General features: G+C 38.3%; 1 protein-coding gene across 5 annotated transcripts in view; it reads right to left on the bottom strand.

Moving 5' to 3' along the window:
- Positions 1–23,215, bottom strand: part of PNISR (PNN interacting serine and arginine rich protein) — a 30,992-nt gene extending 7,777 nt beyond the window's left edge. Inside the window, exons 1-8 of one of the 5 annotated variants that reach the window (XM_053592884.1) lie at positions 23,088–23,215; positions 15,469–15,548; positions 12,482–12,600; positions 10,455–10,643; positions 8,920–9,143; positions 7,307–7,478; positions 3,431–3,621; positions 1,412–1,549 (exon numbers count right to left, since the gene is read on the bottom strand). In XM_053592884.1, coding sequence (XP_053448859.1) covers positions 1,412–1,549; positions 3,431–3,621; positions 7,307–7,478; positions 8,920–9,143; positions 10,455–10,643; positions 12,482–12,569 — 1,002 coding nt within the window. In that variant the 5' untranslated portion in view covers positions 12,570–12,600; positions 15,469–15,548; positions 23,088–23,215. Of the gene's footprint in view, positions 1–1,411; positions 1,550–3,430; positions 3,622–7,306; positions 7,479–8,495; positions 10,225–10,454; positions 10,644–12,481; positions 12,601–15,468; positions 15,549–23,087 lie in introns of those variants that run through there. The other 4 variants (XM_053592885.1, XM_053592886.1, XM_053592887.1 and 1 more) reach the window with 4 other exon arrangements.
- Between the last annotated feature and the right edge of the window lie 1,171 nt (positions 23,216–24,386).

The following is a 24,386-nucleotide window of genomic DNA, read 5'->3' on the forward strand; positions in this document are numbered from 1 at the left end:
GAGAATCACTTAAGCCCAGGAGTTGGAGGTTGCTGTGAGCTGTGATGCCACAGTACTCTACCGAGGGCAACATAGTTAGACTCAAAAAAAGTCCCTACTAATAAAAATTTCTATAAGTGTTTTTAATCTACCAAATATTCCTTCATTTAATAATATTAATAAACAGTACAAATTAGTATAAGTCACTTCTCAGCATTAGGTGAGAAATCCGAGGGAGGAAAAAAAACAATAAAAATGAGGAAAAGGATGTTACTTAATTCTACCAGATGAAGAAGTCCTTTTATTTATTTATTTATTTATTTATTTATTTATTTATTTTTGAGACAAAGTCTCACTCTATTGCCCACGCTAGAATGACACAGCATTGGCATTGTAACAATCTCAAACTCAAAAGCAATCCTCCTGCCTAGGCCTCCTGAGTAGCAGGGACTTACAGCATCTGCTGCAATACCTATTTTTTCTATTTTTAGTAGAGACCAGCCTCACTCTTGCTCAAGCTGATCTTGAACTCCTGAACAGAAGAGATCCTCCTGCCTCAGCCTTCCAGAGTGCTAAGATTACAGACATGAGCCACATCGCCCGGCCAAGTCCTTTCATTTTTAATTATGGTAATATACTAATAAACTATAATAGAACTGTTAAGAGTTAACATTATATACGAGAGGCTGAGGCAAGGGAACTGTCTAACCCCAGGAGTTGGAGGTTGCTGTGAGCTGTGTGATGCCATAGCACTCTACCATGGGCGATAAAGTGACACTGTCTCTACAAAAAACAAAAAAAGAGTTAACATTATATAAAATGGGGAGTACGCCTGAAATAACAGATGGACTCTAGCTCAACAACTGTCTGAAACTGTAGACTAACTCTCTTAGGCTCTGGGCTCCAGATTACTCATCTATTAAAATAAGAGGAACTGCATCAGCATCTAAATACATTTCAAAGATCCAGTCTTTCAATACAGGAAACACAAGATATTACATTCCTAATCTCAGAAAATGGCAATACACATATACATTATAAATCATAAAGACTGAGAATTCTTACAAGGAGGAATACGTTCAAGTGTTTAAGCCTCATGCTTCCCAACCTGAATTTTCTATGAATTCTTAGAACTTTTCTTGGTATTTCTATTTTAAAAGTACACACTTATAACAATTAATGTTCTGGGTTTCATAGAAAAAAATGTTTAATCACAATACTGGTATCAGGAAATGGGCTCCAAAACTGTGATTGTGATCTTGTATTTTAACTGTTACCTAATTTCCACAGACATTTGTCCAGCAAATTTACATATGAATAAACATTTAAACTCTTTCAGAGTATTGAGCTTAAATGTTTAAGACAGTCAAGCAATAGTTTAAAAAACTATATAAATAAATCCTTGCACATTGTAAGAAACTTAACGTTCTACCATTTGATACTCTTTCTCTTCTTCAGTCATCTCTGGTTCACTTTGCTCTTCTTGAGGAACTGGTGATGGACTTCTGGTGACTTTCCCACTACTTGCAGCCTCAACATTTTCATTGTCTTCATCTTCTTCATCACTATCCTGTAAGAATAGTATGATAGCCCAAATTAATGTTATGTAGTAGAAAATCCTTATCTTTCATATCAAAAATTTAAAGCTCCAAATTAAAAAAAATCTACAAAACAGAAACTGCTCTCTAAATTACATCTTTGTATATTTCATTTGACAAATTATAAAGTTTAAATTACCTGGAAAGACATGTTAAAATTACAAGATAGCTGATGGCAACCAATTATTTTTTCAATTGTCTTTATTTCCCTAATCACTTTTGACCTTATTTTGTAAATAATGAGGAAAACATACCTCGTCAGCAATGGTTTTAAAATAAGTAACTTGTAGAACTTTGGATACAGACCACAGACATATATTATTCAGTATAACGTTTACTGCTATATACAGAGGATGCCCCAAAAATGTATACACATTTTAAGGAAGGTAAAAAATGTATTAAAATTGTAATAAATCACATTTTACTTTGGCAATTATAGGAGATACAAGATACAATATACAAGATAACCAACAAAAGTAAGTATTACAATTTTAATATAGCTTTTTCCTTTCTTAAAATGTGTATACATTTTTAGGTACCCTTTGTGTTTGTATATACGTAAGTGTGTGTGTACGCTATTTACCTAAAATTGTGTAACTTTAAATGAGGAAATCTCTCATCCGTTCTAAGGTCTCAGCTAGCCCTAAAACTTACTTTTCAGCTACATAAGAAATGAGGTCTACTTCAAATTGAGGCAATGCCAAGAGTCTGTCCCTGTCTTGCATACTTTTAGGTTTCAGTATTCAGAGCTAGAAGTATCTCACAGTCACTCTTAACAACTTCACTATGTAAAAAACAAGATGACCACCTGAAGCAGGTGGGAAAATATATGTAACACAAGCCTAAAGGCATTTGAAGGAAAAGAGGATAGTCTCCAATTTTTTTGACACTTAAAAAATAAAAAAGGTAAAGTTTAGTACTGTTTTTCTGTTTCGTTTTTCTTATTTTCATAACAGAACAAAAAGATACAGCTTTGACAATGGGTTTTGAGGTAAAAGAAAAGTAATTTATGGAATTGAAGCAAAACCCATGCCTGCCAATATCTAGCTACCCACTCTCATTTCTAAAGCAGAAAATAGCCTTGGCAGAGAGACTCATTTCATGAGTTATATACCAGCCAGTGCTGTGGCTGTCACACCATCTAGCAGAACATCACTGCTAAATAAAAAAGTTCCTAAACTATTCATGCCATCTACTAAACAAAGACTTGAAACATTACTTTTAGCACTCATGTCAAAAACAATTATTACATCCTCAGGTATAAGTATATATTAAAATATTCATAAAAAGCAGATTTCTTTCTCTATTGCCATTTTAATGTAGTTTTGTTTTATAATCCACCACAATGGAGTTAAATGTATCACAAATAATGAATATACACAGTTTTATCAAGATAAGACCTATCCAGCAACCCATGAACTCTCTTTCTGGAACAAAATGTTTATAAACCCATTGCTATCCTGCCTTTTTTTTTTTTTTGTGACAGAGTCTCACATTGTTGCCCCAGTAGAGTACTATGACATAACAGCTCACAGCAACTTCAAACTCTTAGGCTCAAGAGATCCTCTTGCTTCAGCCTCTTAAGTAGCTGGGACTACAGGCACCTGCCACCACGCCTGGCTAACTTTTCTATTTTTAGTAGAGATGGGGTCTCGCTCTTGCTCATGCTGGTCTCATACTCCTGAGTTCAAGAAATCCATCCACCTCAGCCTCCTAGACACTCCCCCTTTCTTTTCCTTGCTCCATCTTCACTAATGCATACATAAAAACATAATCCCTAATATACTTACTGAATTTTAGGAACATTAATAAGACAAAATTATCACATTTCATGTCAGGGGAAAGCTACTTACAAATTTACTTCTCTGAGGCAAACGAGGGCCATCTCCTCCTTCAGCATCCTCTGTGGCCTTCTTTTCTTTTTTGGACAACTGTGAACGTTGTTGTTCCATTCTCTCTTTCTCCAACTTCTTCTGCTTTTCACGTTCCATTTTCTCAAGACCTTCACGAATCCAAGCTGGAAGAGTCCTGCGTTTTACTGCATCTGTTTTAGATGGAAAAAATAAATTAAGTAAAACTCACAATAAACACTTGAGAGGTCCTTATTCTTGAATTTCTAGAATTGTGAGTAAATTGAAAAAAAAAAAAAAACAACCAATTAAACATCATGCCTCTTGTTTTTTTTTGAGACAGAATCTCAAGCTGTTGCCCTGGGTAGAGTGCCAGGGCTTCATCATAGCTCACAGCAACCTCCCAACTCTTGGGCTCAAGCGATCCTCTTGTCTCAGCTTTTCTACTTTTAGTAGAGACACAAGTCTCGCTCAGGCTGATCTCTCAAACTCATGACCTGAGGCAATCCACCTGCGTCCGCCTCCTAGAGTGCTAGGATTACAGGCATAAGCCACAGTCAGTGGCCCATCATGCTTTTCTTAAAAACCATTACTTTTAATAACAGCAGGAAACACTGTCCTAATACAATTTAACAGGACACAATGAAAGCACATTAAGTCTCTCGTTTATTTTTATTTTGTTTTATATATATTTTTTGAGACAGAGTCTCACTTTGTCACCCTCAGTAGAGTGCCGTAGCATCACAACTCACAGCAACCTCCAACTCTTGGGCTTAGGCAATTCTCTTGCCTCAGCTTCCCAAGTAGCTGGGACTACAGGGAAGTCCCCCGCCAAAATGCCTGGCTATTTTTTGTTTCAATTCTGGTTGCTGTTTTAGCTGGCCAGGGTTCAAACCTGCCACTCTCGGTCTATGGGGCCAGCACCCTACCCACTGAGTCACAGGCACTGTCCAAGTCTCTCATTTAATCCTTATACAAACTCTCAGAGATCACTCAATCCGTTTTACAACTGAGGAAAGTGAGGATCAAAGAGATTAAGTGATTTGCCTAAGGTTAAAAATGAAGTAGAAAGTGATGAAATCTACTTCAGAGACAATTTATACTAAGCTCCTTCATAAGATGTAAATACAGAATCAAACACACGTCTCATTTTTATACCAAGTAAAAATTCATTTGAACAAGTATTATTTAGCTTTTTTTTTTTTTGTAGAGACAGAGTCTCACCTTATGGCCCTCGGTAGAGTGCCATGGCGTCACACAGCTCACAGCAACCTCCAAATCCTTGGGCTTAGGCGATTCTCTTGCCTCAGCCTCCCGAGGAGCTGGGACTACAGGCGCCCGCCACAACGCCGGGCTATTTTTTTGTTGCAGTTTGGCCGGGGCTGGGTTTGAACCTGCCACCCTAGGCATATGGGGCCAGCGCCCTACCCGCTGAGCCACAGGCGCCGCCCATATTTAGCTTTTTTTAAAAAAGGAGTAAAGTTAGAATCTTCCTAAAATATAAAGAGGAAAGACCTACATGTTTTGGTCCATTAAATGCTGGATTAAATTAAATTAAATTAAATTAAATGCTGGACTTTCCAGATATAATGTGGCATAAATATGTCATTTGTCACTGGAAATAAGTTAGGTCTAATACGGTGATTTTTCAACTGGTGTGCTATGAGAGAATTTTAGGTGTGCCATGAAAATATTTGAAGATTAAAGAAGTATAAAACACAGTTAAGTATATTCTTTTTTTTACTTTCTTTGATCAACATTATTTAAATGTACAACGAAAGTTTAACTATAGGTTCAAATGTGCCATGAAATTAAAAAAGTTCAAGAAGAGGCTTGGCACCTGTAGCTCAGCGGTTAGGACGCCAGCCACATGCACCGGGGCTGTTGGGTTTGAACCCAGCCTAAGCCTGCTAAACAAATAAACAAACAAAAAATAGCCAGGCATTGTGGCCGGTACGTATAGTCCCAGCAACAAGGGAGGCCAGGGCAAGAGAATCGCTTGAGCCCAAGATTTTGAGGTTGCTGTGAGCTGTGACGCTACAGCACTCTACCAAGGGCAACATAGTGAGATGGTCAAAAAAAAGGTTCAAGAACACTGCTGTTATTTAAAAATTAAAATTTTCTGCCATGGATGGCACCTGTGGCTCAGTGGGTAGGGTGCAGGCCCCATATACCAAGGGTAGTGGATTCGAACCCACCCTGGACAAACTGCAACAAAAAATAGCCAGGCATTGTGGAGGGCACCTGTAGTCCCAGCTACTTGGGAGGCTGAAACAACAGAATCGCCTCACCCCAGGAGTTGGAGGTTGCTGTGAGTTGTGACACTACAGCACTCTATGTAGGGTGATAAAGTGAGACTCTGTCTCCAAAAAAAAAAAAAAAATTTCTGCCATAACACTTAGGAAAAGTGAAGTAATCAAAGGAAAATTAATCTAGCAGCAGTATATCAGATAAACTGAGTAGACAGAGACCAGAGACAGAGAACAATTAGGGGCTTGCAATGGAGTCAGACTCATATAACCACGAAATGCACTGAAATGCCAACGAAAAAATCAGTAAGATGCTATGGCCATTATAAATTTACATCTCATAATAAAATCTGGAGTTTAAGGCAAAGATTTAAAGAAAATTATTCAAAACTTTTTATATTGCAAGACCGGTTTTTTTTTTTTTTTTTAAGTTTAAATTTGTGACAATAAAATAACAGGGTTTTACTTATTTTTTTTTGCAGTTTTTGGCCTGGGCTGGGTTTGAAACCTGCTACCTCCAGCATATGGGGCCGGTGCCCTACTCGAGCCAAAGGCGCCACCCTTTTTTGAGACAGTCTTTCACTTGATCACCCTTGGTAGGGTGCTGTGGCGTCTTAGCTCACAGCAACCTCAAATTCTTGGGTTCAAGTGATCCTCTTGCCTCAGCCTCCTAAGTAGCTGGGACAATAGGTGCCCACCACGAGGCTGGTCTCAAACTTATAAGCTCAGGGAATCTACCTGCCTCAGCCTCCCATGTGCTGGGATTACAGGCGTGAGCCGCTACAGCTAAAATAACAGTTTTAAAGTATTGATTCCTAACATATTGAAAGTATTAGAACAATTTAAAGGGTGGCGCCTGTGTCTCAGCAGGTAGAGCACTGGCTCCATATACCGAGTGTGGGGGGGTTCAAACCAGGCCCTGGCCAAACTACATACAACAAAAAAATAGCCTGGCGTTGTAGCAGGGCGCCTATAGTCCCAGCTACTCGGGAGGCTGAGGCAAGAGGATCAACTAAGCACAGGAGTTGGAGGTTGCTGTGAGCTGTGTGACGCCACGGCACTCTACCAAGGGCAACAAAGTGAGACTCTGTCTCTACAAAAAAAAAGAATTTAAGAAAACAAGACAATGGCCAGGTATGGTGGTTCATGCCTGTAATCCCAACACTTTGGGGAAGCTGAGGTGGGAGGATCTCTTGAAGCCAGGAGTTTGAGACCAGCCCGGGTAACATAGTGAGAACCCATCTCTATAAAAAATATTTAAAAATAAAATAATAAGGGCGGCACCTGTGGCTCAGTCGGTAAGGCGCTGGCCCCATACACCGAGGGTGGCGGGTTCAAACCCGGCCCTGGCCAAACTGCAACAAAAAAATAGCTGGGCGCTGTGGTGGGCGCCTGTAGTCCCAGCTACTTGGGAGGCTGAGACAAGAGAATTGCTTAAGCCCAGGAGTTGGAGATTGCTGTGAGCTGTGTGATGCCATGGCACTCTACCAAGGGCCATAAGGTGAGACTCTGTCTCTACAAAAAAAAATAAATAAATAAAAATGAAAAAAATAAATAAAATAAGACATCATTTTTGTATGATAAGTAAGTCATGCCAATTGTGGTTTACTGAACTTAGTTTAATAGCTACCAATTTGTGGAGGCTCTTGCTTCACAGGTAGTGCAATAGGTGAACGCTGCCGATCCCTGAATGATGATGGCCTTTCTCTTCGATTCTGGGGAGGTGCTGGAGGTCCTGGAGGTCCTGGTTGCCAATAAGGAGGATGAAATCCACCTTGCGGTGGACCAAAAGCAGCCCCATGCTGAAAGAGTATTGCAGTTTATTTTTCTTTACATTAAAACAATACACTCTCTGGGACACACGCGTGTTATGAACTGGGACAGTAGAAATCCATGTGTGCAGCAAATCCAAGAATTCCATGGTTCTAATATCCACCGATACTTCTGTAGCCCCAAGAACCTAAGCTTTCTTAAGAAAGATTTTCTAGTATGTCAATGCAAACAGCCTTCTAACAGTCAGCTGATAAACTATTTTCAAGAAGTATAGAGCAAGATACATAATAACTTTTGGATTCTGAATCCATTTATAAACTAATACTATCACCATTAAGACAACAAACAAATGTTAACTTTTCCTTAACTAGAAAATCCTGGAATTTTTTTTCTCAATTTCAACTTCCTGCTTATAGTGAACTTAAGTTATTTCATAATCTTGTAAGACATTATTTATAAGCAATGACATAATCATATTAAATATTTTTTGCAATTTTGCTATTTTCAGGGCCCTTTTTAGGCCAGTTGCCATTAGAATTGTCTTGTTAGCATGGGATGTAGCAAATAAAGTGGGATAAGTGAAAGTTCCCTGCCACTACAATTATTCAAAAACAGAAAAAAAAACCTGTCATATCTGTATATGAGGTATGAGCATGTAAGTATCTTGAGTATGTATTAAGGAGAGATTTATTGTCTTAGGGTGGATATTACATGCCCTATCAACTCTACCCGAGAATTAGTAAAATAACGTGTGAGTCTTTTCAAATTTTTAAATTATGATAGCACAGTTATAAGGTAGCAATTGCCATCAGTTATTTCAAAATGACACCTAGCACTATAATTTAAGGGTAGACCTTGGCAAAGGGGATAAAGAAAATAAAGGCCCACATAATTACACTATTTTCCATAGAGTTCTATGTCCCTAAGAATGAATTGGATGCTACAAAGGAAATTATATACAATTCCATTAACATGTCATGTCAGAATGGAAAAAAAAATGACAACACTAGAAAAACAGTCACAACTCTACAAAGCAGAAGGAACTGCACTGAGGAAGATGTTCATGTGCTTTATTCATGTCTTACTCATAATCTATTAATATTATTGATAAATAATATATTCAACTACTGTGTATTTTCTAACTTTTATTTAACATTTAAAGATACCATATTGAAATTATAGATTAGAAAACAAAACATCATATAGCTATTGCACTTATACATTTTTCATTTTATCCAAATTTCCCCCTAATAATCCTTTATACCGTTTTCCTAATCGAATAAAAAATGAGAAAACAAAAATCTTATGATTTTAATACTCAAAAATGGATAGCTTTTCTGAGACATAGCATGTGCTTATCTGTACAAGTCTGAAAAGTGAAACACATATCTTAGGTATTCTTGATGAGATACTTCCAAAGAATGGATTACGTGCACATCTACAATATTAAAGCAACAAAATATCTTTCACCTGATAGTCAAACTGGTTCACTGGCCCCACTGCAAAATTATCGGGTGGTCCACCAAAGTTGTGATTGTTCTGGTTAAATATATGCCTGCTGTCAGGGGCAAATTCCCCACTGTCCTGACTGTTGCTGTCTTCAGAAGGAGGAACAATGTCCATTGGGCCTGGTGTTGGTGGCATCCATGGCTGATCTGGAGGGGGGTGTGGGGGTTGCTGATGCATTCCCCATTCTATTTAGGATTCAGGCATAAAAACATTCAACAGGGGGTTATAACAAAATAAACACAAAATTTTAAGATCTCAAGAAAGCTACATTTTTCAGTAACATAAATATACTATGACTTCTTAGTCAAATCCTTTCACACATTTTAAAAATAAACAATGAATTAAACTGTCTTATAATTCAAATAAGCTAATTCCACTTGAATTCACACCCTAAACAAATGGAAACCAAATGCTCAAAATTATGTTTAATGAAAGTTAACAAAATCCAAGCAATCTTTTGTTGAATTTTTCTATTTTTTGCTTAGTACAATGCCACAAAAATAATACCTTGAGAGTTTATATAATTTGTTTCTTCCATGAACATTTATCCTCACAACATCCCTGTGAGGTAGGGAGAAATCAGGTATTATTTTTGCCAATTTCAGGAAGGGAAATTGAGGCACACAGAGGTAAATCACTTGTCCAGGGTCACAAAGAAAGCCAGAGGAGTAAAATTGGGAGGTAGGGATGCCAGGATAAGTCATATATGAACCTGAACTTGGGAACTAAAACATTTTCAAACTTGGGGAAATATGGCTTTCAAAAAAGTTAGAAATGAACCACCTCACAGTATCAAACATTAGAATTATGTATCTTTTTAATAGTGATGATAGGGGACTAATTCCTAAGTTTTCCATTCTTATAGTAAGAAACAATAAATATTAATAGGTAAAGGAAGATATGACTCCACCATCAGCATAACCAAATGTGTGACTGATTCCTCCATAAACGGTATTAATTAATTATTAAAAATAATAACACAAGCCATGGAAAACTAAATTAGCCTCAAGGAATCTAAATCATACTGTGAAGTAACAAACAAACAAAAAAGGGAAGAAAAAGGTAGGTGGATGGTAGGGGCAGAGTATATTTGACCGACTAATTTGTCACACAGTGACACACTTTTTCTTATAATTAGAGTCTAGACATGTTTTACTCTGCCAGTGCTGCTTCTGAAAAGGCCAGAGGTTGCAACAGAGAGACAAAGAATGCTCTCTTCCCTAGATGCCAAGTGAGGTTTCCAGAATGTTCCCAGCCCCTGCCAGCCTAGGAATGAAGAACCAAGAAAATAATCAAACTGAGTGCCACAATGCTAGCAGACTGAGTACAGAATAATTTTAATCAAAAAATGTCAAGGTCAAATCAAATTGAAACTGCTTACTCTTCAAGGAGTATTAATTTCAAGAAGTCATAAAACTAAGCAAGTTTAAATTCTAATATCATTCCTCATTTTATTTTAAAACAGTCTTAAAATGTGGAAAACAACAACAACAAACCTGGCTGCCACATTCTGTTAAAGTTTGAATCCGCTTGAAAATTCCCATGATTGTTTGGACCAGATTCCATTGTAGACATATCTTGTCCATTTGGCATCATTCCTGGTGGTTGTTCTACCATGCTTTGCTGTCCTGAAGCTTCTCTTTGGGCAATCCAAGCTTGTGCCAAAGCAGCCCAGTCAATCTGGCCTAATGTAAATTAACACAGAATTTAGCATTCAGAGCGTAGGAGCTTAAAGAATAGTTAGAGCCTCTATCAAAAACAAGCATCTCAGTTATTCCTCAGTAGAGATTTAAAATCTTATAGCATGATATGGTTGAAAGGATACTTAGAAAATAACCCTTTTATAGGCTAGCATATAACATACAACTACTTACTTTCAGAAAAAGACCCTACTCTTAACCTATTTCTAGCATTATTAACTCACAAGAAATTTATTCCCTGAACTTAGTTTACTGAATCTTTTGTGTTTTTTTTTTGGTCTTTGGCTGGGAACAGGTATACACCTCCCATTTATGGGGCCGGCGCCCCACTCCTTCGAGCCACTGCCCAGTTTACGGAGTTTTTAATATCATCACCACCTGTTTTTTTTCAGAGCAGCAAAAAAAAAAAAAAAATGATCAAACTCAATCACTTATTCCTTCAGTGTGTCTTATTCATCTTTCCAGGCCTACATTCCAGCCTACAGACCACAGATGAGCAAGGCTTTCTATCCCGCTTCTGCTCACAGCTGTCCTTCTTTAACTAAGGGTCCCTTCTTCAGCAAAACACCTCTCTTTAACAACTTCTTACCCAGCCTTTACTTAAATTCACTGTCCCCACTACCCTGAACACTGTCCCTTTTTCCCCAAATATCTGTATTTAACATTTTAAGATCTAATATTTATTAATTAAGCAAAAAAGTAGAAAAAGATAGTTTTCCACCCGTCTGTTTAGTAAGGATTAAAGAGACATTTTTATACACTTTGGTTTGAAACAAAATCAGCATAATCCATACAGGTTAAACTTGGCAATGTGTACCTAATTTGTTAAATGTGCAACTATGACCTAAGAAACCTAGCTCTTTTCCTAAGAAATAATTGGAATAAAGACAGTATACGAGATGTTTGCTGTTTCAAAAAGTAAAAAGGTATAAACAACAAAATATCCAAAAGTGAATTCGTTAAATTATAGTATAGTCCTGTAACAAAATACTACATGGCTATCAAACAAAAATAAACAAAGGCTTGGCACCCATCCAGTGGTTAGGGTGCCAGCAGGTTCAAACCCACCCAAGTCTGCTAAACAACAACTACAACCAAAAAATCGCTGAGTGTTGTGGCAGGCGCCTGTAGTCCCAGCTACTAGGGAGGCTGAGGCAAGAGAATCGCTTGAGCCCAAGAGTTTGAGGTTGCTGTGAGCCATGACGCAGTGAGACTCTGTCTAAAAAAAAAAAAAAGGAAAGAAAGAGAAAGGAAAGGAAAGGAAAAAAGAAAGGAAAGGAATGGAAGGAAAGAGTATCATATTAACCCAATAAGGGCAGAACAACATAAAGAAAGGGTCATATGGATGAAATGAAATTGGCCACTATTAATAATGATTAAAACTAAGTAATAAATGGAAGCTCCCTATACTCTTCCTTTTACTTTTGTGTATGTGCATAAAATATTCCACGGTAAAAAGAAATTTTTACACCATACCATACTGTTGAATATGATCTAGATAGACTTACAAGATTCAGAATTAACAATAGAAGTTCTACTTAAGCAACACATTTTAGACTTTTTTGAGCAAATCAAGGCCTAAATCAGTTTAAGAAAAGTAAAATCTTCACAAAGCTTTCCACCCACCTCTGAGGAAGTCTACAAAGGGGAAATCCATTTTCTGCTATACATGCTAAGGAAAGGTTATGTATGTTAGAGATTACATTCTGACCATAAATTGATCCAACAAGTCAATTCTAATTACATCTCTCTTAACCTCATCACCTACATCCTACCAATCTCCATATACCTACCCCACCCTTCCAAATTTAATGTTTCCTTACTTGGATCCTGTTGGTGCTGGAATGACTGCATCCATTGTTGTTGGTTCAAGGGCCACTGTTGCCAAGGTTGTCCTCCTTGATCCCACATCCTTTCTTTTAAAATATATGTGATTTTTTACCTTCAATAAATTAAACATAGTTTAAAATTTAGAATGAGAGCTCTTCAATTTTAACACATCAGACATCAGAAATTATTATATCATGATACATTTGTGTCATCAGAAGTCTAAAATTCTGGTCAATAGGTTGCCAGAGGCAACTGGAATTTTTAGGTTGGTAAGCAAGAGTAGAAAATTTTACGTTAGGCTTGGCGCCTATAGTTCAGCAGCAGCCACATACATAGGAGCTAGCAGGTTCAAACCCAGCCCAGGCCTGCCAAACGACAACCACAACAAAAAAACAGCCGGACATTGTGGTGGGCACCTGTAATTCCAGCTACTTGAGAGGGTGAGGCAAGAGAATCACTTAAGCCCAAGAGTTGGAGGTTGCTGTCAGCTGTGATGCCACAGCACTCTACCAAGGGTGACACAGTGAGACTCTGTCTCAAAAAACAAAGAGGGCGGCATCTGTGGCTCAGTTAGTAGGGCGCCAGCCCCATATACCAAGGGTGGCAGGTTCGAACCTGGCCCCGGCCAAAATGCAACAAAACAACAGCAGGACATTGTGGCAGGTGCCTATAGTCCCAGCTACTCAGGAGGCTGAGGCAAGAGAATTGCCTAAGCGCAAGAGCTGCCACAGCACTCTACTGAGGGTGAGAAAGTGAGACTCTGTCTCTTAAAAAAAAAAAGACAAGAAAAGTTTATGTTAATGCTGATATCAGAATTTGGTAGCAAAGTATAGCTCTAATCAATTTAACTCAAAAAAGGCCTTCTAGGCTCAGTGCCCGTAGCTCAGTGAGTAGGATGCAGCCACATACACGGAGGCTGGCGGGTTCGAGCCTGGCCTGGGCCTGCTAAACAACAAAGACAACTACAACAAAATAGCCAGGTGTTGTGGCAGGCACCTGTAGTCCCAGCTACTTGGGAGGCTGAGGCAAAAGAATCAATTAAGCCCAAGAGTTGGAGGTTGCTGTGAACTGTGATGCCACTGCACACTGCCAAGGGCTGAGGGCGACATAGTGAGATTCTGTCTGAAAAAAAAAAAAGCCTCCTAAAACTCAATTTTTACAATATAAATTTCTGGATATGTAATTATTTTGACAATTATTATTATTATTTTTTTTTTGTGGTTTTTGGCCGAGGCTGGGCTTGAACCCACCACCTCCAGCATATGAGACTGGTGCCCTATCCCTTGAGCCATAGGCGCCGCCCTATTTTGACAATTATTAAGAAAAATAATCCCCAACCAAGACCTCTTTAAAACAGTAAGAGCTCTGCTAATAAAGAAAAATTATTCCTCATAAATGATTAGAGCAGAATGTACAACAGAATTAGAAGACTCACACTGTCAAACTGAATCAAATAACTGATTCAGGAAACTTCAGAAGTTGATGTGAAATCAGAAATTCAAAGGCTGCCAAAATATCACGCTCACAGATCATCAGGTGTCTGTTATGTCCGGAGAATCACTAAGAAGATTCTCACCAAAAATGTTTAACTGAATCCAACAGTGCTTTTGGATCTCGCTTCCAGTGTAAATGAATTACAGCATCAGAAGACACACACAAATCTAAAAGGTGGGTTAGTCTCCAAGACCCAAGAATTGATTTCTTAACTTGTAAACAGCATGGAAAAGAAGGGGGAAGGGTACCCTACGTTAGTAACCATTAAAGCTAATCATTAAATCTAGGAGATAGGTATGGGGGAGGATCATCACACTAGCTTACTTTTCTGTAAGTTAATGTGAAAACTTTCCTAATAAAAGGTTTAAAATTCCTACCAATCTAGTATTTTTGTACTTTATCTAACAGCAATATATAATCCTGTTTTAGAACCAATGATACATGTAATGTTAAACAGGACGTTTCTTTTATTTTTGTATACCAGGACTTAGCAGGCATTCAATAAACGTTTAGTAAATGAATCCTAACTAAACCAACCTTTTCCTCTATCCTGAAAACAAGATAAAAGCAAGCTTTGGTACAGAAGGATCACAAAAAGTAAGAATATCAGATGACAAGGAAGTAGAGACATTAACTCTTTTTTTTTTTTTTGTAGAGACAGTCTGACCCTATCACCCTTAGTGGAGTGCCCTGGTGTCACACAGCTTCACAGCAACCACCAACTCCTGGGCTTAGGCGATTCTCTTACCTCAGCCTCCCAAGTAGCTGGGACCACAGGTGCCTGCCACAATGCCTGGCTATTTTGTTGTTGTTATTGGTAGTGCAGTTTGGTTGGGCCGGGTTTGAGCCCGTTATTCTCGGATATGGGGTCGGCACCCTACCCACTGAGCCACAAGCACCCTCTGAGACATTAACTTTTAATAGGACACCTGGAGAATAAAATTCAGGTTTTCAAGAGCTTCCAACTCTAATCTTTGCAGCACTCTCAAAATGTTACACAGGTATAGTTCTATCAATGGCAGAGCCTGATGATCTCTCAATTGAATAAGACTGAATTAGGGGAAGTGAATTTCTGTTACCTTGATTTATTTATGAGTCAAATATACTCATCCTCTAGTTACACTAAGGTAGTCTAGTACAATGGCATTATTAGAATATGGCAAAACAGGCACTAAATAGCACCATGAATGAGGTCCACAACTGGATTGGGCATGTGCTCCAAGTGAAATACGCTTACTTCTCTTTTTTTAACCTTTCTTCAGCATTTCTCTGTGTCCCATCTTTCCTCCTCTCCTGTTTCCCAATTATACTTTTAAAGTCATTGAAAGTTTTAGTATATGTGCTGCCGAAGAGAGCACTAAAGTCATTGAAAGTTAAGTGAGTCATCAGAGCCCTTGAAAAGGAACTTCACTTACAACTTTATTAGTTAAACAAAATAAATGAATAGGAAACACCAAGAAGAAATCCAACTGCTACTTTAACTGACCTCAGAGCTTCACTTTCTGCTTAAAATTTAGGTTGATTCAGACTATAGCTTGAAAGCATAGCAGCAGTATTACTTATGTCCTAGGAGGAAAAAAAGAATATATGTTTGTTCATAGATTATCACGATTTATTAGAATAAAAATAAGTTCTAGAGACGAAACATGAGTGCAATCCTCTCCAAACTGTTTTGTCACTTCTTCCATTAACTTTAAAATGGGGAATTACTTTACCATTAAGGGAAAAGCTACATCAGAAAAGAGGCAAAGCTTTTTAACATCTTTTCTTTCAAAATATCTTTTATTTACTTGAATTCATTCACAATACAAAAAAATCTAAACAAGAGACTGAGAAAAAAACGTAAAAACAAACATTTGAAAAGAAGATCTCATTCAACGGGCATTAACTTAAATGGAACAAATAAGGTAATAAAATACATTAATTCAAATTCTTCCATGGAATTCTAGGTTTAAAAATAAACACCAGCAACAATAGAAGATTTTGGCCATAAAATGGCTTATGTTACTTCCCATTTGATCAATAGCTTTTTAAAGTTGAAGACAAATTTACTCATCTTTTTTGTCTTCCATTAAGGTACAGGACAGCATCCTACATAGAGCAAACACGAAACAAATACCAAATGAGTAAAGGAGTGGTCTCTAGCTCCTCCTTTCTGTTTACTTTTAAGGTTTAATGATAAAGAAGCTATTGACCTATATTTATGAAAACCAAAAAGCTACAGTAAGCACAGCTTGCTTTAACAGCTTATAGTCCAGGGCAGCACCTCTGACTCAGAGGGTAGGGCGCCAGCTCCAAATACCAAGGGTGGCAGGTTCGAACCCGTTCCTGGCCAGCTAAAACAGCAGTGACAACTGCAACAAAAAGTAGACAGGTGTTGTGGCAGGCACCTGTAGTCCCAAGTACTCAGGAGAATTGCCTAAACCCAAGAGTTGGAGGTTGCTGTGAGCTGTGACATCACAGCACTCTACCGAGGGCGACAAAACAAGACTCTGTCTCAAAAAAAAAACAAAAACAAAAACAAACAAAAAAAGCTTATGGTTCATAGATTTTTCTGTCCTAAGTTGTAAACTCATAATATAGATCTTATTACTAGCTCTATACAGTGCCTACTGATGTTAAAAATAGGCAGGCACCTACTAAAACCACTGTAATGATGAAAATGATGTGTAATGACTTCCTATCAACATTTCTAATACATAAATTTACTTTTCCAGAAATCTCTATAAACAAAGTTTCCTACTGATATTTACTGGCTGTTCTGGACAGCTCTCCTTTTAATGTTACTGGTCGTCACCTGTCACCTACACTTCAGAGCACAAGTTCTGAATTATTTTACCCTGAGTGTACATTTTTAGAACTGTGTAGGTTCGTGATGCCTACCTATAATTCATTTACTAGCTAAGTAAACACAGCTAGTTTTCCAATGGGTAAAATGGAACATACAGTGTCTCCTCCTTATGGGATTACTGTTAAAAATTACATGAGGAACACAAGACAACTCAGTACAGGAACGCTTCAATTCATAGTGGAATATTATCAGGACTTTCTCAATGACATTGGCATTATTACAAGACGGCAATGAATATCACTTTTGGCAGCACTCCTCAAGTGGGCAACTATTAGGGGTTAAAGATTGATCAAGCCAACCCCCTTCTGCTCAAATTCACTTTCTTCCACAGGTGTAGTCTTCCACAGATTTTATCTTTGAAAGAATTCTAGTCTGTCTTTCTGTTCCTACTTCCCACAGTATCATCAGTTGAAGCTTTTATTATTAAGTTTGATTTGTATTAGTTATCGTTATTTTTATATTTAAACCAACCACTTGGTTGGTTCTATTTCTCCTTTTGCTATGTTTTTCAAAGCTTTCTTTCTCAAAGTCTTAATGGAAGCTATTAAAGCAGTATAGTGTTTCAGACACATAGGCTAAGAAAAGTATAGATAATTACATGAAATTGTGAGAAGGAGAGGAAAAAAAAAACAGCAAAGAAGGTGACCATTACAAGTCAAGGAATAAGAAGTTAAGACTATTTAATAAAGTGCTTTAATTAAACCTGGAGTGGAGAAACTTGATTTGGCTAAACATGACTCTCAAATGAGAGTGTAGATGTAACACTGAAGTTAACCTTTTTGAAAAACAATTTAGTATTATGGTATCTGATTAGCAAAATTGTAAATGCACATCCCTCTAACCCAATTCCACTGAAGGGACTCAAAATCCTGAAGCATATTTTCTGTCACTAAAATCTGCTTTTAGTGACATTTAATTAAAAACAAGAAAGGCAAATAGAACAACCATATAGATCCCTATTCTGCCATTAAAACAAATAAGGTAGATTTTTTACATACTGGTATACAAACTGTATTAGTAAGTAAAAAATATTTACATGAAACAGCATGAAAAATGATGCCACTTGAGACTTTTACTTTCTAAGAATGTAATTATGAGCCAGGTGCAATGGCTCACATCTATAATCCTAGCACTCTGGGAGGGTGGTAGATCCTTCCAGCTCAGGAGTTCTAGACGAGCCTGAACAAGAGTGAGACCCTATCTACTAAGAAAAATAGAAAAATTAGCCACACATTGTGATAGGTGCCTGTAGTCCCAGCTATTCAGGAGGCTGAGGCAAGAGGATCACTTGAGCCCAAGAGTTTGAGTTTGCTATGAGCTGTGACACCACCACCATGGCCCTCTAGCCCGGGCAACAAAGTGAGACTCTGTCTCAAAAAAAAAAAAAAAAAGAAGAAGAAGAAGAATGCAATTATGTACTATGTACAAAAATTCCTAAGTTACAAAAATCTTTAAAAACTGATAAACAGGCAGCACCTGTGGCTCAAGGAGTAGGGCGTTGGCCTCATATACCAAAGGTGGTGGGTTTAAACCCAGCCTCGGCCAAAAAAAAAAAACAATTAAAATCTAAAAAAAATTATAATTAATAAAATAAAAACTGATAAGCTCTAGGAAGTGGAAATAGGGACCAGGAAAATTTGATTTATTGTATCTCTTTCTGTATTCCTTGAATTATTTTATCCTGAGTGTACATTTTTAGAAATATAGTATAGATTACAAAAGAAATTCAAAGGAAGCTGATGAGCACAGTAAATAATGCCAGGTATAAGCAATAAAAATTACCTACCTGTCAAATCACCTGACCTTTGTTTCATTATCTTACATGATTTGGAGTAAAATTGCATAATCTAATCTACAAAAGGTACCTCTTGTCAGGAAAATTAATTTTAGAATCATGATAAATTTTTTTTTTTTTGAGACAGAGTCTCACTATATCATCCTCCGTAGGGTGCCCTAGCATCACAGCTCACAGCAACCTCAAACTCTTGGGCTTAAGCAATTCTCTTGCCTCAGCCTCCCAAGTAGCTGGGACTACAGGCACCCGCCCCAACGCCCAGCTATTTTTTTTTTTTTTCCAGTTGTAGTTGTCGTTGTTTCACAGGCCCAGGCTGGGTTCAAACCCACCAGCTCCAGTGTATGTGGCTGGCGGGCGCCCCAGTTGCTGAGCTACAGGCACCAAGCCTAGAGTCATGCTAAATTTTGTAGAAAAAAAGCAGATTTTAGTAAAGACTTGATATAGAACTAGGATTATTCAAATATTTAATGTAAACTTTTATGCATCTAGCACAATGCTTGATAAAGGTTTTCAATAGCTTTCTTTTTTTAGTTAAAGAACAAGATTATACGTGATTTGATGACAAGGATTTAGAAGCCCTAATCTTTCTTCCTTCATCTTCACCATAAAATCTTCACTACTCACAAACTTAACAAATGCAAAATCTGAAAAACAGGAGGAAAACAAAGGTGTAAAACAATAATTAAAAGATATACAATTTAAAATTTCACTATGGTTTAATAAAATAACAAATGTGTACCAATAAAAATGATATTTACATGTTAGTTTAATGATTTGGAAAATGTTGTTAAAGATAGGCATTTACTACCCTCTACTTCTGCACTGTCTGAATGCTTCTGTAATAAGTCAGAAATGATGTACAGTACTTCTTATAGAGGGTCTGTATCGAATTCTCCTTAACCTTAGGTTAAAATGAATCTTGAGGGTAGAAAAAACATCTTATAATAGTTTGAATTTTCCATAGTGCTCTGTCTGTATTAAGGGGTTACATATTATTTTACTCAATCACTGAAATGTTATCAGGTAAATAATATTAAATCATGAAAATGACATTTTAATACTGCTATGATTTTATGACATCAAAAATCGACTCCACCTCTCTCTCTGTCTCTCCCCCACCCTTTCCTCTCTCTCTCTCTTCTTTTCTCTCCTCCTTGGTGCTGCTCTGCAGCATCCCTCCCTCGCCAATAAAAACCTTTCGTACAAAAAAAAAAAAAAATCGACTCCAAATTATTCACTATTCCTATAGACTTAATTTTTAAGACTGTTAGGCTCAGCTTTTCAAGTTTGGAAAAAATCAAGTCTTGGCTTCAAAACTTCCCTAAGAATATTTCCCTTTCCCTTTACAGTGTCAAGTTAAACTGTTATTTTCCTGGAAAACAACTGGTATTTGGGAAGGAACAGAAAGATCAATAACCCAAGTTTATTATCAGGTCATCAAAACTATCACACCTTGCTAGTTTTTGGATTGAATTGTATACCCCAACAGATATGTCCTAATCCTTATTTGGAAATAGGGTCTTTGCTGGTGTATTTAAGTTAACAGGAGGAGATACTTGATTGGAGTGGGATCTAAGCCGTGACTAGTGTCCTTATAAGAAGAGACACAGATGCACACAGGGAAAATGATTGTGACTAAAGGGGCAAAGACTTGAGTCTACAAGACAAGGAACACCATGGACTGACACGAATCACCAAAAGCTGTTTAGAAGCAATGAAGTATCCTCTCCTAAAACCATGAAAGCATGGCCTGCCAAACATTGATTTCAGATATTTAGCCTTCACAACTGCTGAAATAAGAAATTTATGTTGCTTGAAATCACCCAGTTTGTGATAAATAGAAAACTAATACAACCAGAAATGACTATCATTTATCCTTTTCTTAAATGACTCTGTATTAGAACTCCATTGCTTTGAGGTTCCTAAAATCATTTGTTTAAATGACAACTGTTAATATTTGCAAAAGCCACTCAATGTGTGACAAGGAGATGAATGAGAATTAAAAGGTAGTAATTTAAAATACTTAAGCACTGATTGTGAAATCAAAGAAATACAAAAATTCGTCTGCTGTTAGATGCATACAGTGACAAACAAAAAGCTCAGCAGGGAGTAAGGGATACTTTTTCCAAGGAGAAGAATTCCAAATAAATTATGTAAATACTCCACCCTAAAAGACAGGGAGTACAATTCTCCACTCCTTTTTTTTTTTTTTTTGGTAGAGACAGAGTCTCACTTTGTGGCCCTCGGTAGAGTGCCGTGGCCTCACACAGCTCACAGCAACCTCCAAATCCTGGGCTTAAGCGATTCTCTTGCCTCAGCCTCCCGAGCAGCTGGGACTACAGGCGCCCACCACAACGCCCGGCTATTTTTTTGGTTGCAGTTTGGCCAGGGCCGGGTTTGAACCCGCCACCCTCAATATATGGGGCCGGCAATCTCCACTCCTTCTTAAATGTGAATTCTGCAAAGTGATTTCCCTTCAGAGAGTACAGTATTAAAGGGGAGGAAAGTAACTTTACAGTGGAGAAACATGACAAGCACTACTAGGCAGGTAATCAAGGTCAGTAACAACATGATAAATCACCTGATAGTATCTACCCTGGATAGCATGTGATGAAAAGGGCACTTTACTTCTCTAATCTTCCTCCCGGAACACCCTTTTCAATCGCAAGAAAAATATCTGGCAAATTCCAACAGTACAGCATGCTACAGTACTACCTAACCAGTAGTACTCCTCAAAAATGTCAAGGTCATTTATTAGTTTGCTAGGGCTACCATAACAAAGTACCACAGACTGGGTGACTTAAACAGAAATTTATTTCCACACAGTTCTGGAGGCTAGGAAGTCCAAGATCAAAGTTTCAGCAAGGTTAGTTTCATTTTGAGGGCTCTCTCCTTGGCTTGTAGAAGGTAGACTTCTTATGCATTTAGGTGGCTTTCTGTGTGTTCCTAATCTCCTTACAGGAACATGGGTCATACTGGGTTAGGGTCCACCTCATTTTACCTCTTTAAAGGTCGGATCCCCCAATATTGCCACATTCTGAGGTACTGAGGTTAGGAATTCAAGATATGAATTTTGGATGGGAAAAAATTCAGCTATGACAGTCACCAAATATAAGAAAAGCAGGCCAGGCATAGTGGCTCATGCCTGTCCTAGCTCTCTGGGAGGCCTAGGTGGGCTGATCACTTGAGCTCAGGAATTGGAAATCAGCCTGAGCAAGAGCAAGACCTTGTGTTTACTAAAAATAGAAAAACTAGACTGGCCTGTAGTCCCAGCTACTCCAGAGGCTGCGGCAGGATGATGGCTTGATCGCAGGACTATGAGGTTGCTGTGAGCTATGACTCCGTATCACTCTACACAGGTTAACAGTGAGACTCTGTCTCAAAAATAAATAAATAAAAATAAAGCCTGAGGAACAGTCAAAACCAAGAGAAGCCTATCTGACAACTAAACAGAATGTGGTATTCTCAATGGGCTCCTGGAACAGAAAAAGGACTTTAGGTAAAAATTAAGGAAACAGGAATAAATTACGGACTTTGATTAATTATCATTTATCAATACTGGTTCATTAATTGTAACAAATATAGCATACTAATGTTTGTAATAAGACGAGAAACTGTGTGTGTTGGGGTTGTATATATGTACCGAAAAGTAAAGTCTATTTTGATAAATTTAAAATATACATATAGAGGCTCTTAAGTACACATTAAAAAACTAATTTACTGTTACTTTCTCTACAGCCTCTTGACACTTTAACAAAAAAATCCACATGTAAAATCTTTTAGAGTTCCAGTTTGTTTCTGCCTTGCTGCAGTCAGGTAAGAAATTCCAAGTTTATTTTATTTGGGGAAGGAGGAAAACAATTAATGAGGAATTAAAATCTTAAACTAGAATGTTTACAACTAAATACAGAATCAAAATTTGTCCAGGGCTCAATCTGTTCAGATGACGATACTACCCAGTAATAAAGCAACTGAAAAACTGAATACCTGTTTCTTTCGTGAAGCTCAACGCTTTATGTCCATCATTGGACAAGAACACACCAAAACCCAAACTAAGGAACCGCGCCTGCGTAGTGGGACAAGCACAGGGTGAAAGCTCCAGATCCGGGCCCCCGCCGCCTCCACCCCCCTGCACCCCTCCCCATGGGGGGTTTCCACTGCGCAGGCGCAGTAGTTAACGGCCGGTCAGGAGCCCAACAATTAGTCTCTTCTCATCAGAGAAAAAAACTCTTCCTAACGATTAGGAGTTGTGAGCACTCTCTTTAACAGGGCATTTCCTTTTCAGCGAAAGTACCGCTTTGATTTACCAAGTAGGCGGACGCCGCCGCTTTAAGGAATGAGATTCCAGCGGTCGTGCCAAGCAGCGTACACAGCCTGTTAACGCTACCTTCGCCGCAGAAACCAAGAGGGTTGTTAGGGTCTGCCAAGTGCCCACGTGTAAACGTTCTGCATCACTTACCTACTCTGGTTCCGGAACACCCTTGTCCCCACCGTTCCTGTAATAGCTCTCCAACCCTTTCGATGCTTCTACTTCTTCACGAACAAGACAAGATGGCGCCTGAGTGGTCTCACCCGGAAGTGAATAATAATAACATCCGCTCGTCATCTGAAGCCATAGAGCTTCTCCTCCTAGTTTGTGAGCACGTGACTGTGCTGAGTCGGTTTGTGTGGAGGCCATTTTTGTGATGGGCAAACCTACCTGGAGTCAGACAACTGTCTAAACATTCCTGCACTTCTTCTTCTTGATATAGTCGAAGCCATGCCCGATTCATTCTTATCTTTACACTAGGTATAAAGCCGGGAGCTTAAGTGTTTTACACAAAGGGCGCCCACAATTTTTTTTTACTTTAGCAACGTGATCCCCTTTAAGTACGTTCTCCCCGGGGCACGCTTCTGCTCAAAAGGAGCTAAGTTCGCGAAGCCAGTTTCAGACTACGGAGGACTCCAGGGTCAAACAGAACCAACTCTGGCCAGTTGCTTGGTGCGGCAGGAGTAACGTTTCGAGCAGTCGAGAACCTGGCCCGAACCTTCTCGGAGTACTGCAGCTTGGGACACGTTGAGCACTTTCAGGGTTCGGTCTCAGAGAAACAACATTTGTTTGTGAAGATGGATCGGCAACGAAACCCGAGACCCTAGCTGAACTCGCGACCGTCGTTCTCTTTGTTAGCTTCAAAGCATCGCGCCCCCTCCTGGGAGCACTTGTTCAGCTCGGTTTCTCCCAGCTAGTCACTGTGTTTAATTCTTTCCTTGTGACCTTTAGGGGAAAGTGGCGAAGAGGTCTCGTTTCTGCCTTGCTACTCCTTTCCTTCCACTACAAGATGGCTCCCTGAAAGGACGTATGCAGTTACAGTCTTCGAAAAGAATACTTACATTCCATATGTTTTAGTATGAATGACGTTGAAGTGTCAAAAATATCAATTTCCATTTGGGGAGTAACAAGTTTCAAAGAAAAGGCAAAGATTTCAAAAATAGATATTTCTTAACTGAATCTTGGAAAGTGTTTTTCCGGAGAATAACACGACACTTCTGGGTGAATGAAGAGTATACTAAGTATCTAAATTGTTTCAAGGGAATTGTGCAAAGGAAACAGTAGAAACAAAATAGTATGAGCTAGGTGGTTAAAGATGATCAATATAGATATGAGAATAGAGATGTCCTTCGCATGAAATTCAGTCTTCCTTAACACTACAAACCCAAATACTCCTGGATTAGTCCGTTAGGCTAAAGCCCTTAGTTAAAGATCAGTGTCCTCAAATCC

Source organism: Nycticebus coucang, chromosome 5 (genome assembly GCF_027406575.1).
Source record: "Nycticebus coucang isolate mNycCou1 chromosome 5, mNycCou1.pri, whole genome shotgun sequence".
Classification (NCBI taxonomy): Eukaryota; Metazoa; Chordata; class Mammalia; order Primates; family Lorisidae; genus Nycticebus; species Nycticebus coucang.